We start from the raw sequence: 13,441 nt of genomic DNA, 5'->3' as shown, positions 1-13,441 counted from the left end.
ACTAATAAAAAATATTTCTCCACTTTTTCTCTTTTACTATTAAAGACCCTCATAATGGGCAAACCTGGACTCCAAACGTATTCTTTAAGTCATCTCAAGACCCCGCCTCTTCATATTGCATCATCAGTCAGTTAATTCATACTAACCAATGAAAAAGCGACGCTTTCATTTGCCCCGCCCCTGGCCGCACCCAGACGACTTCAAACGGGCAGGAAAGAGAGAGAGGGAGTGTTGCCTGCTTCGGGACTTCTGGTAGTGCGGCAGAAGCACCGGAGGAAAGGCTAATTTGAAGGGGGGAACCTTGTCAAATAGTCGAGTAAAGCCTTTTTTCGCAGATAGATACCAACCTGTAAGGACATCGTAGTGGATAGCGGAGTTTCTTGCAGTTTTGGGTAGAGTTTGACTATTCCCCGGGCTTTGCAGGTGAGTTCATGTCGGGACTGTTTCTTCTGCATCATCACTGCCAACCAGGAAGGAGCGCCGGCAGACGTAATCTTTACCTGTCTTCTTAAACTTTGCTCTGTCTCTACCTTTTCTAATCAGGATGGCCGGTTAAAATGCCCGCGTGATGGGCTTAACGAAAGGCAGGAAGTCTTGAAGTAGCACGGCAGTGCTTTTCAGTGTGTTTTATTTTCAGATTAAAAAAAAAAAAAGTTCGCGTAAGTGTGTCACGCACCCTCGTAACTATACGGTGACTTAGTAGAGCTTACTTTCCGCGAAAATATTACTGAGGGTGTTTTAACCTTGTACACATATTCGCGAGAAACAAGCTGAAATTCGGTTCATGTGTTAATGGCGAAAATGGGAATTGCGCCATACCGAGGTGGTGAAATGGGTTAAACGTTTGGGAACTTCCCAGGTTTTTATTTTCATTTTTTTAAATCGATGTCATTTTTAAAGCTTTACGGTTGGCCTAGTTGTATACCAAAGCGAAAAAAGTGGAATGTCTTACTTGAGACGCCTATATATTTTAGCAATTTGTACTTGCCACACGCACTTCCACTCTATTAGGTCGTGTTTATTTTATTTTTTTTAATAATGGGGAGGTTAGGTGTATGCGTTCACTTTTGTATATAGATACATATAGCGGCACTAAAGTGATCCCCTAGTGGCGGACACCCATTTTGTCACTGAAAACGTGTACTTCAGTTGGAAAGACGAGCCCGACCTGTCATTACTTCACAGAAGTAAAATGTGGGTTCGGTATATTCGGATTTCAGTGTCGACTGCTGCTTATTATTTAATATTTGGGTAAAACAAAGTTCTTGCACATGTTCTTGCGGGTGCACACGAACTACTACCTGAGTACTTCGTTCCGCGATTCTGAGGTGGCGGGGCAAGGGCGTGCCTTTCGCTCTTTGCTTCCTTGTGCTGTAATGACGAGCGAGCGGGGCTTGTGTAGTAAAAGCAAGCTGCGTGGAACGCTGAGAGCGTATTGGCAGAATTTCACATACCGGCCAATCCGCGCCGAGTACTGCGTCAAAATGCTGCGCTATGACGAGCTTGTAGTTGCGGTTCCCTGAAAGTCGCAATCCCCAGTCCGTCACGGGCGTTTTACGGAAACGCGACCAAAGATCGCTCGGTTTTAGTTCATATTCGATTGAGCTGATACACGTAAATATGACTTTTGGTATATTGCATTAATTTCCAGGTCAACTTTTGGTATATTGTATTAATTTCCAGGTTGGAAAGCACACCCCTCCCAACCATCACTGAACGTAAGTTAGTCAGTCGTAGTAGATGGGTTTTAATATTAATCTTGAAGACCTTCAGACGAGGGTGTGGCCTTGTCCGTCTTTAGTGTTTCCTGAAAGCTGGAATCTGGAACTTTATAGCAGCAAGATCGCATTTGAAGGCGGTGTGGGTTCCACGTCACGTGGGCTAGTTTCCCGGCTCCACTGCGTCACGTGTGACGCCAAATCGAAAAAAATCTCGGCGCTTTTTGTTATTGATCCTTTTTAGTAGATTTAGTAACTTAGCACGCGAGTGGTTGGATATTTGCTGGCTCTGTTTGTAAAGCAGGAATGGAATGTAACTGGTAAAGCATCAGGAATGCAGTGGGAGGGGGAGGGTACATGTGGCCTGCCCCGTTCATTTTGTCTCTTCCGTTCTATGCTCACATCTACCATGATTTATGTTGCTTTTTCTGCGCTTTCCTGCGGCCGATGTGAAGTAAATGATGGCTATGAACACCGATCAGTCATGTGCATTGAATTTATTTTCTTAACAGTTCTATTCAATCTGTCATTGATTTCGTTTTGGAGACAGTCGAGATGAATCGGCATTTCATTTCATTTATATGAAATGTATCTATGGTTAATTACATCGTAAACTACGTTCATGTAGCGCATTTCTCACCTAATCAAAGTGCTTTACATAGACTGTGGGAAACCACCACCAATACATAGCATCTACCTATATGATGGCAGTACACTCCCAAAACAGTAAGCTGGTAGGCGGTGAAGAGGTGAGAGAGAGCGTCCAATAGAGATGGCCATTGTGGGCAGTTTAACGAGAACATTGCGGAAGATCCTACAGTTTTCAGTAAATGCCCGCTTTTATGACTAAAGAGATTCGAAGACCTCCGTTTTACATCTCATCCGGAGGACAACAGCAATTTTTACTGCACTGGAGCTTTGGGATCTGCACCAGAGGGTATGCATTCTCCAATGACTACGATGACACCTCCAGCAGAAACCCAAGCTTTTCCTAGATGGTCCTTTAAGCACTGGCCAGGCCCAAATAATCTTACCAATCGAAGGAGGGCAATGTGCAGGGTCCTATACCATTATCCTCAGGCTGGAAACAGAATTTGTATTTGGGTGGTGTAAACACGTTCAATATACCTTTTTTAAAAAGCAAGAGCTGAGGGTATAACACACTCCAGAATGCTTCAAAGTTTTACATAATGGAGCAGTGTTTCTGATGATCTAGGTGTTTTCTAGACCTTCAACACTTTCATATGTTGCCTTTTCAGAAAACATTGTGCATAAAACCTAGTTGTTTGAAGTTGAATTTTTTTGAAACCAGTATTACCCTTTCAAAGGAATTAGTCTAAATTTGTTGTAATTGGTAGTTTGCTTTATGAAAGTTGCTCTTTAGAAATAAGATTTTGTTAATTCACCTTGAATTTTTATGTACAGTTTTGGGTGGGTGGGAATATTAATGTATAGTAACTTAACAGTTCTGTAGTTGCTGTGGGTATAACACCAACTAGTTATACATGGTTTACAGGTTGTTGTTGTGTGGTGCGTGTGTGTTTTTTTTATTTATTTATTTTTTTCTCGAAAGATACTGGACATGAATTGTAAAACAATTTGATGTTCCATTTCCATTCTGCCTTAGTGAATTTCTCTTTGCAGCACTACACATTACTTCATTGATGCACTCATTGTGGTAAAGGTTTTACAAGAGTCTAGAAACAAAGCCTACATTGTATGCAAGTAATTTTACTGAGATGCCTCACTGGTTTTAAAATCTATTTCCACATTAAAGTGAACATACTTTAGTTGCACCTGGGGCAGCACCACTTGTGGCCATGCCAACAAGAAGCTGGATTAAAAAGTGTGATTAACTACAGTAGGTGTCTCAAGACCTCTTTCTGAATCACTTATGTACAATGATCAAATTTTGTATTGGTTTATAACTTAAATAAAATGCAAATAAGGCTGATATTTCATCTTTGCTTGTCTAAAAATCACACTGTTGTTCACTATGAATGGAGCAAAGTAAATGATCTTCTGATCAACAATCTAAGTGAACAGTGCACATCCATACAATTTTTGCCTGTTTAAAAATTGATGGTGGTTTATTGGGTCAGTTTCATACCTGTGGATGTACAGTAATAAGAATTTGTAATTGGCACATCTGCCTTAAATCTAAATTGACAGGATTTTATTTTTAATTGGAAGTTTCAGGCCCTTGCCTGCATTGAAGAAACAAGGCCCTCCCTGAGGAGGGGGGATAGGCATCTTACCTCTTTTAAACTTGATCCAGGAGTTGAACAGCTCTTGTTGACAATATTAATATCAATATTTTAACAGAATAAAAGAGAACCAATTCTCAGTTTTCACCATAGATTCCAATAATGTGTGATTCTGCTTTTTATGCTATTAACTGTTTAATGTGTTGGCTTGTGAAAGTTCTCAAAGAAACCATGATGTCAGTGGCGTTTTAACTGAACCCACTACTGTATTTAGGTTAATTGATGACAATTAACTGGCTGCCCTGAGTAAGCCCAGGAGCATACAATAAGGTAAGTAGTTACTTTTGTTGAACATTCTCTGGATATTTCTAGAGTAGTTGGAATTTTGTGGATTAGCTCATTTATCTTTAGATTTGTAGGACTTCATGGTATATTTAGGCATTAACTTATTGGCTCACATTTTTATCCTTTAACTGCACAAAGTTGTGTTAAATTCTGGTTAATGAAGGGATTTAATCTGTCGGTTTACTATGCATAATGTTTATGAACTTAAGTTGAGACTCCTTATACTTTAATACTTATAGGCAATGCTAATACAGTAACCAGATGAGTAGGTAAATGGGTGTTTGGGGTTAATCAGATGAAATATTGGGTGGTGGCAAACAAGCAAACGGCCCAGTCCTGCTGGAAATTAAAGATCCCATTACAAGCAAAATTCTGCTTTGTCGGAAGAATTTTTTTTTGGTGCCAGATGGCATGTCTAAGAACCATCTCTTTACAAATCACCAGTTTCATTAAGCTGTATTTTTGTAATTCATTACAATTGTAAAACGACTCATTGATTACATCTTGCCTGAAGAAGGGGCCTGAGTTGCCTCGAAAGCTTGCATATTGTAATCTTTGTAGTTAGCCAATAAAAGGTGTCATTTTGCTTGGCTTTTCTCCACTTTCATTATGCAGTTTATTTGCTTTCACTGTTGCAAGTTAGAATCCAGACTGGGGACAGACTTTTTTTGTGTGTGTGTATATATATATATATATATATATATATATATATATATATATATATATATATAATATGAGAGAGCTTTGGAAGTGTTCATGTAGTAGTATTTAATTTTGATTTGATATACTATATTAATCACTGAGGGGAATTCTGTGAAGTATACCAAGTGTTGCTGCTTTAAAACCTGCTCTTGCTTTAGTTTAAGATTTTTCAGCAACACAGCATAACAAATTGTGGATTAACCTGGAATATTTGTGTGCCAATAATACAATGTTCATTAGGATCTTATTGTATTAAAGGGCTCTACATTGTGTGTTAAAGACTTGCTTTAATAAAACTAGAATTAGACCTATACTCAACATAAAGACAATTAAAACTAAAAGAGCTAAAGTCGGTTTTAGCCATTTGAGACCCTGCATCTTGTTCAGTTTGAGAATATTTGGCAATAAATGGGTCTGGATTGGTCTTGTAACTTTAGGCAGTTAGACTTTAAATTTTGCTGAGCATTATGTGGAGTTTCATTGTTAGATTTAATTCTTTACAGACTTTTGTTCTTAAACCATTTGCAGCTGTTTGACACAGTGTATTTAGCTAAAAATGATCCTTCGTGAGGTTGGAGTTCATTTTTATTGGTTTTCCTAGTATTAATAGGCCCTAGCCACCTTTCTTCATAAAGTTGTACAAGTTAATTGGTGTACATCTTGGACCTTATAAGGTGAACTATTAATTGGATTTCTTATTCCTTGGCCTCTAAATACGCCCATAATTTGAGAAAAGCAAACATGACCTTGTATTGATTGCAGGGTGTAGTAAAAACAAATGAGACTGTTTATCTCCTTGTTGGGTGTTGGTTTGCCATTAACACTTTAGCCATATGCCACCTGCTGTAAAACTGGTTACTTGCTCTTCCCTGCAGCACTTTGCACATTTGATTTGTATAGCTCCAGTAAACTATGGAGAATTGCATGCAATAGTACAAGATTCTGCTTGTACATTAGTTTATGAACCTGCTTTATCCAGTATATAGGTGGCACTGTTACTCTTTGGGCTTCCAAGACTCCTCCTACATGTCCTGTTGTTTCATTCCAGTTGGTGTAATTGATGATTCTCATCCAGATGTTCCAAGACGACATCTACAACAGGAGTAATGTCATAGTAGCAGTTCAGTGGGAGGACCCACACTCTGTAACACCAGCCATGTTTGGGTCAGATTTAATTTTGTGCTGAAAATGGTATTTGGAGTAAGGGCGAATATTGTATGCTGTAGGAACCCTATGCTCATACTGAGTGGACAGGCAAATTTAGTACACCCTACAACAGATTGTGTATGCCAGATGTTTTGCAGACTTTGTTAATTTGAAATCTAGCATGTAGTTATGTTAGTTTGATGGTCTGTGTGCTAAAACATTAGTCCATGTGGTGAAAGGTTTTATGTTGCGTTTAGCTGCAAACTTGCTGTACTGCATTAATATCTTGGAAGACTTGATCTTAAAACTGAGTCGCATTTTCTTAAGGGTATTTCATTGAACATACTGCACAGAATTATCTAGCTGATTAACAAATATTTAGTTTTTAAAGCATAAAACTATTGCAATAAGGTGCAATCCACCATACGTGGATCTTTTTATATATATCTATCTATTGATGTGAACGATGCTCTAAAGACTATATACAGTGTCCATTTTAAGAGCTATTTTAGAATGTGTATATACCTTGGTATTTTGTGTGGTTCTTAACATATACATTTTTAATATTACCAAACGTGTCGGGCATAGTTTAAGTATGGAGAGATATGTTGCTTGCATCCAAGGAAATGTTTGAGCAGTATTTACAAATTTTTCTTTCTTGGTTGTGCATTTAGATCAGAATTGTTCCTTTATGCTACCTCTTAAGGTTGAAATTGCGCTTTTTTAAAAAAAAAAAATTATATATTTTTTTTTTGCTTCTTGTTAACTCTCAACTAGATGAACTGAATGAGCATGAATGGGTAATGTAGACTTGGCTACTGCCTAGCTGTCCTGAGGTTACCAAATGACACATTCGTGACCTGTATAAAGAATGTGTAGTAACCTTTAATTGCATGTGGTGGGTTTTTAAATAAATGTCAAGTTAACTTGTGCATGTTTCTTTGCATTTATAAAAGATAGTCTTGGTTTGTTTTCAGATTAGTATTTTTATAGCAAATGTATTTCCAAGGTGTTTTGCTTAGCCAAATTTCACCCGGGGACAAATGAAGTTTCCTCTGGATCTATTAGTGAACACCCAGTCAGTCATCAAACATATTAGTGCATTGGGTGTACAGGGTTGACTCTGCTTTTTGTTGGGTTGCTGACCTTAGTTTCTTGAACCCAGAAGCAGTAATGGTTGTAATCAACTTTCAGTACAGGCAAAATTTATGTAGGTGTTTCTGAGTACTCCCAAATTCCCTCCCACATTCCATGAACATGTTGGGTTGTTTATCCACTATAATTTGTACAGATGTGGGCAAGGGTGTGTCTTGCAGTGAACTGATGATCTGTACAGGGTTGGTTCCTGTCTTCTTACTGATGGTGAGTTTGGTTCAGTCTCTCCTTGAATTTAAATAAGTACATTCAGAAAATGGATTGTTCCAATACATCCTTCGTTAAACCTGCAGTCTATCCCATGCTTTTGAGCCAAACTTAAAATAAGTTTTTCCTGGTTAGTGTAGCCACCTCCTTCTTTAAGTGAGAGACATTGTATCTTTTTAATAGATTCTACTTGGATAGTCCCCTTTTTAGTTCTTTGTGACTAAATATTCTAAAAGCAAGATCTGCACAAATATAAATGTCCATCTAGTGTTTGTGGATTTTTTCTTTTTAATTTGTTTCTGTGCTGGTATCCAGAAGGTTGCCGGTTCGAATCCTGTCACTGCCAAAATAAATCCTTCTCTGGTGGGCCCTTGAGCAAGACCCTTAACCTGTAATTGCTTCAGGGGCGATGTACAATGGCTGACCCTGCGCTCTGACCCCAAGGGGTATGTGAAAACTAACAAATTCCTAATACATGAAATTGTATAAGGCGAAATAAAGAACAAAAAAAAGTGTGAATTTGTGATGTTTTAACTAAAGAAAAGAAAAAAAAAAAAAAAATGTTCCAAGATGCTGCTTATTGTATCTAGAGCAATGTCCATAATGCAGACATTACAGCAGGCCCCCCTTTTTTATTTTTTTTATTTTGGCCTATTACCCACAGTATATCATGCCGTTTTTAACCCATGCAAATGGGGAGTGAACAAGGTATCCAGAGCTGCATACTTCTGAAAACTTGCTTTTCATTGCAGTTTGGAAGGGTGAAAATTCTGCTCATTAACGTCTCATTCCCTGACTGGTCAATCCTCATGAAAGAGAACCATATTCCAGCATGGTGGACATAGAGGAGTTACTTTATAATGGCGATAATGGTGCATGTTGAGTTGCCTACCTGTATGCATATAAATTGCATTTTGTGCAGTTGGAGTGCTACTTTATATAATATTAGCTGTGTAAGCTTGGGGTCCTAGAAACTATTAATCGTCAGAAAAAAACTGAAATGTAGAGATGTCGGGGAAATTGAAAGGAACTACTCTGGGCATCTCTCTCCTAGAAGGATTAGTTTTACCAGTGTGCTTGCATCGCTTGTGCATTAGTGGAAAAAGTAAAAAGGGATACCATTTTGCAGCTGTTAGCATCTAAGCGACGGTCTTTCTTCTGAGGTTTCGTTTTGCTGACGTGCTGTCCTCGCTTGTGGTGTTAGCGGCTAAGTGAGTTTTCCTTTTCCTCAGAGGTGGAGCCCTTACCCTGACTACACCTCTCTCACTTCTGGGCTGGACAGACGCACACTCTTCGACGCTTAGATCTTTTATATACAAGATAAAGGCAAATTTACCAGTCGTGTGTGTGGGTTTTTTATATAAATCCCATGGCTGGTAGGGTTTTTTCTTTTTTTTTTTCTTGAAACTGATGCGCACCTTCCGGTGTGGGTTAACATCTCCCTCATGTGTTTTTGGTCATTTTAGTGTAGACAAAGATTGTTATACTATTGTGCAAAAAAAAGTATTGAAGTGTGGTACTATTTTTGATAGCCATTATATAATGCAACTCGGTTATTTTAAATTGCAGTTCTTCATTCATTAAATTCTATTTGTTTTCCTTAATATAAATTTTAGTCATTAAAGCATAGGAATAATTAACACCAAGGCTGAGGACTACTACTATAGTTTAACTTGATGGATGTTGCAGCCCGTTCCAAATGCTGTAATTCTCATCCACCCACACTCAAGTATAGGCAGACTTGAATTTGGGACTAGTTTCTTCAACAGTATGTGACAACTGCAACAAAAAAGGGCCATCAAAGTATGTGTATATTTAAAATAATAAATAAATCCTTGCTATGCTGAGCAGCACTTTTCGTGATATAGCTCCAAGGAAGATGCACCATACTGCTGCATTCATGCAAACCAGTCTGAGAAGTGGCCACCACAGTCTGCCAAATCTGTTCAATTTTAACTTTATTCACCATCCCACAATTCAGTTTCTTCTATAATATACAGAGTATATGATCACATACGGCTGTAGAACCATTGTTTATGCAATTTGAGCCCTGAAAAGTTATGAAGTACAATTTTGAAATTGCATGTAATGAATGCATTACGATGGCACACTTTGTGGTAAGAGTTTAAAACAATTGTAGATTCTCATCTTTATTGGTTAAACTTTAACACAGAAAATCAACAGATGTCACATCCTTGCATCAATTCAGCAGTTTACAGGTGCTTATTGATTGATCGGGTTGGGGTTTTTTTTTTTTTTTTTTTTTTTAATTAAATATAAACACTAAAACGGGACCCCAACCGTGCCCATTGGTAGCCTGTGAAGCTCAACTGTCAAAAGCCAGAATGAACCGCAAGTTTGTAGGCTCAACAAATAACATCCAAATTGTTCCAATACTTATTTTTCAAGTTGCAGTAATTTCCTGTCAATATTGATACTTTTGACAACTCTAGGATGAACATGGCCTTGGAAATACTTTTCTCTTGTCACCCGTTTCAAATGCTAGACATCACTCTTCTCCTCCCCTCCAAACATTGATATTACAGATTTGTGAGTGTACATTTTTTACTGGTTTGGCAAGATGTGAAACAACCTTGAACTGAAGCTTTATCCTGGTCATTGCATGGCATACTTAGTACACACATCCGCAGTAGTTGTCCTACATTAACTGCCTTTTTTTTTTTTTTAATGATCATTAGGTTTTCAATACACACTATCCCCTTAAGTTGTCATGAAACAACTTAATTTCTTTTTAGGTTTGTCAGTTTTAAAGGTGAGTTTTGTGAAGGCTATATAATATTAGTTTTGGTGGGGCTTTAGAGAACTGGAGCAGCAGTAGCTGTTTCATGTTCAGTGAAATTTTAATGGACATTTAGCGTGGTGTGGTTTTTTTGGGGGGGGGGGGGAAGGGTTCTGGGAGAGTGTTTGACCCAAGTTCATTGATCTTCCTTGAGAGGCAGGGTGAGGTTGAGGATCTGTTTCTTTTTAAGTTACTTGGACAGCACTACTCAACATTTTTGGTCCTTGAATTGCTGACTAACATTGTATGAACTTGGGCTTGCCTTCTGGCTTCTACCTTAAATTATTGTACTACTATTTTATGTACAGTGGAACCTCGGGTCACGACCGTAATTTGTTCCAAAACTCTGGTCGTAACCTGATTTGGTCGTGACCCGAAGTAATTTTCCCCCATAGGATTGTATGTAAATACAATTAATCTGTTCCAGACCATACGAACTATATGTAGATATGCTTTTTAAAATGATTTTAAGCACAAATATAGTTAATCATACCATAGAAGGCACAGCGTAATAGTAAACTAAATGTAAAAACATTGAATAACCGTTTTCTCTGTTGTTCAAGGTTTTCTCACTAACACTGCAAGAGTTCACGCTATAGCGCTACGAACCGCTCGCTAAAACACTTAAAAAAAAAAAAAAAAAAAGTTTTAAGCACAGGGAAAAATGAACATTTGAAAAATCCGTAATTTAATAAACCACCAAGAAAAGTAACATTGCAACAATACACGCTACAAACCGATTGCTGTAAACAGAAGTGAAGTGGGGGTTAGAAAAGTCTTCATTAAATACAATAATGTTAAAACAATGCTCGAATCAGTCTCTTTAAAAACAGCCCTGTGCATTCTTTAACTGCCTTATGCGGCCAGCCCCCCAAATCAATCGTATACCAAGTGTGTGGTCGTGAACAGATTTGTACGTGTTCAGAGACATTTGTGAACTGAGGTTCCATTGTATTGTGTTCTGTCTGTCTCGTGGGTGGATGTTTCAGGGCAAGCTAGGCTTAAAATTCCACATGATCAATAAGTGGTTTATCCATTGTTTTAGCAGCGTGTAAATGCAGCAATGCACATCTTGATCAAAATGTTACAACTGATGTGTGTTTAAAAAACAAATGTGGTGGATTGAGGTTTACTTGATTACCTAAAGTTGACTATTGCTGCAGAAAGCTCTGGTCTAAGTTCACTAAAAATGTGTCCATTTCATAACCAATTTAAATTTCTCTCCTGTTATGTCTGAATACAAACCCTACTTGTATCGAAGGAGAGTATGTGAATTCAGTTAGCATTTTGCAGAAGAGTACAAGGGATGAGGTGTTTTTGCAGTTTTAAAATTTTTTCATCTGGATGGATAACTGCTATATGGATAGGTCACTGCATAGCATCCATGTCTCATGAGTGAGACTGGACTCCTTTAGTACTGTCTCTCTTGAGAGAATCCTTGAGTGCTACTGGTTTGATTTTGTGTCCAATGCTCTCAGAACCTCTGGGGCACTTTACCTGCATTGGGAGGGAGCGTCAGTTGTGACATTACAGCCATGTAGTGTATTTCCCCCACCCCCCGAGGATGAGCTGCCTTGCAGGATTCTCATTGCCGAGGACCCGAGCTGCTGGACTGGGCCTAAGGAATGGCCACATAACATCTGGCTACAGCAGATGGTCATTTCCAGAGGGTGGGGACTGGATTTTGTGTTGGCCCTAGGGGGTTGCTAGCTGGGGTCATTTTGGTGGGTGATCCAACGTGCTCTACCAGTACATGCTCCCCAACTTGATGAATAAGAGTAATAACACTGTTAAATACATTTTGGCAACAAATGCCTGAGACGAAAAATGATGCAATACCTGGTGGTGATTCAGAGTCCCTACTCATCATGCTAATTTCACTCAATTGTGAATTGTACTTGTCTCAATATATCCTTGCATTTTTACAGTTCTCCAGTTAATGTGTAATAGCTTATCCTTGGACCAGATGTCAAATACATGCAGGTGGTTGATCATCCTTGCAGTTGAACAGAGTTATAAAATGGTCCCTGCTAAGAAATGTTGAGTTAAAATAAAGCCACACACTTTTTTTTTTTTTTTTTTAAGAAGTAATTGTTTTTTTTTAATTACACTTTGAAGAAATGGAAATTTCAATTCATATTTCTTGATGGCAGGTAAAGGGTGTTTACAGCATCATTTTGTTAGATCAGTATGAGGAAAGAAATTGTCCCAGAATGTTTCTGTATTTTCACTGGATACTGTGGCTGGTTTGAATATGAAGTCTAGGTTGTCCTATGAACATCATGATTTATGCAAGAAGTTTAAGTTTGGTTTTCAGTCTGTTCTAAAAATTACCTTTATCTTCTAGGACTAGCCTGTTGCTGCCAAGATGGCTCAACGTGATGCAGACAAATACCTCTATGTGGACAGAAATTTGATAAATAACCCTCTGGCACAAGCAGATTGGGCAGCAAAGAAGCTTGTGTGGGTACCATCTGAGCGACATGGGTTTGAGGCTGCTAGTGTCAAGGAGGAATCTGGGGAGGAAGCTTTGGTGGAGCTGGTTGAAAATGGGAAGAAGGTGAAGGTGAACAAAGATGACATCCAGAAGATGAACCCTCCCAAGTTCAGCAAGGTGGAAGATATGGCTGAGCTTACTTGCCTCAATGAGGCGTCTGTACTGCACAACCTCAAAGAGAGATACTACTCTGGTCTCATATATGTGAGTACCTTGCATTCATATTTATTCTTATCTGGGTAACGAAGAGCAAATCTTGTTCCTTTTTTTTCTTTTTTTTTTTAAATGTACTGCATGGTTTGTAAGATACAGAACCTACATCTACTGACAAAGGGCAACACTATTTGAGAATAAAATGTTATTGTTTATATTTCCAAGAACTGGCACGCACTTTCTGCTTTTCTTTCAATAGGCGCAGTGAAACTGGTTACGTTCTATGGCTCTGATTTTGAGATACCACACAGGAGTGCTGTATGTTCTTTAAATAGAAAGTGCAGGATTTTGTGTTCAGACATGCCAAAACCACACCATTGCGCACCTTAGTGCATTTTTTTTCCATAGAAAAATGCACAATATAGGAAGCCTGCCCTTGGCAGTTTTATTAAGAACTGCCCTTTCCTGTTTCCTCCAGATGAGGCTGAGCATATGCCCACATGGAGGAATC

At 38.5% G+C, this 13,441-nt stretch overlaps 1 protein-coding gene across 2 annotated transcripts in view; it reads left to right on the top strand.

The window, feature by feature from the left end:
* Nucleotides 1-220: 220 nt before the first annotated feature.
* myh9a (myosin, heavy chain 9a, non-muscle) overlaps nt 221-13,441 on the top strand; it is a 103,661-nt gene continuing 90,440 nt past the window's right edge. For both annotated transcript variants that reach the window (XM_028815573.2, XM_028815572.2), the window contains exons 1-2: nt 221-423; nt 12,628-12,981. In XM_028815573.2, coding sequence (XP_028671406.1) covers nt 12,649-12,981 — 333 coding nt within the window. In that variant the 5' untranslated portion in view covers nt 221-423; nt 12,628-12,648. The remainder of the gene's footprint in view (nt 424-12,627; nt 12,982-13,441) is intronic.

The sequence above is a fragment of the Erpetoichthys calabaricus genome, chromosome 12 (assembly GCF_900747795.2).
Source record: "Erpetoichthys calabaricus chromosome 12, fErpCal1.3, whole genome shotgun sequence".
In the NCBI taxonomy this organism is placed as follows: Eukaryota; Metazoa; Chordata; class Cladistia; order Polypteriformes; family Polypteridae; genus Erpetoichthys; species Erpetoichthys calabaricus.
This window is presented reverse-complemented; position numbering and strand designations above follow the sequence as displayed.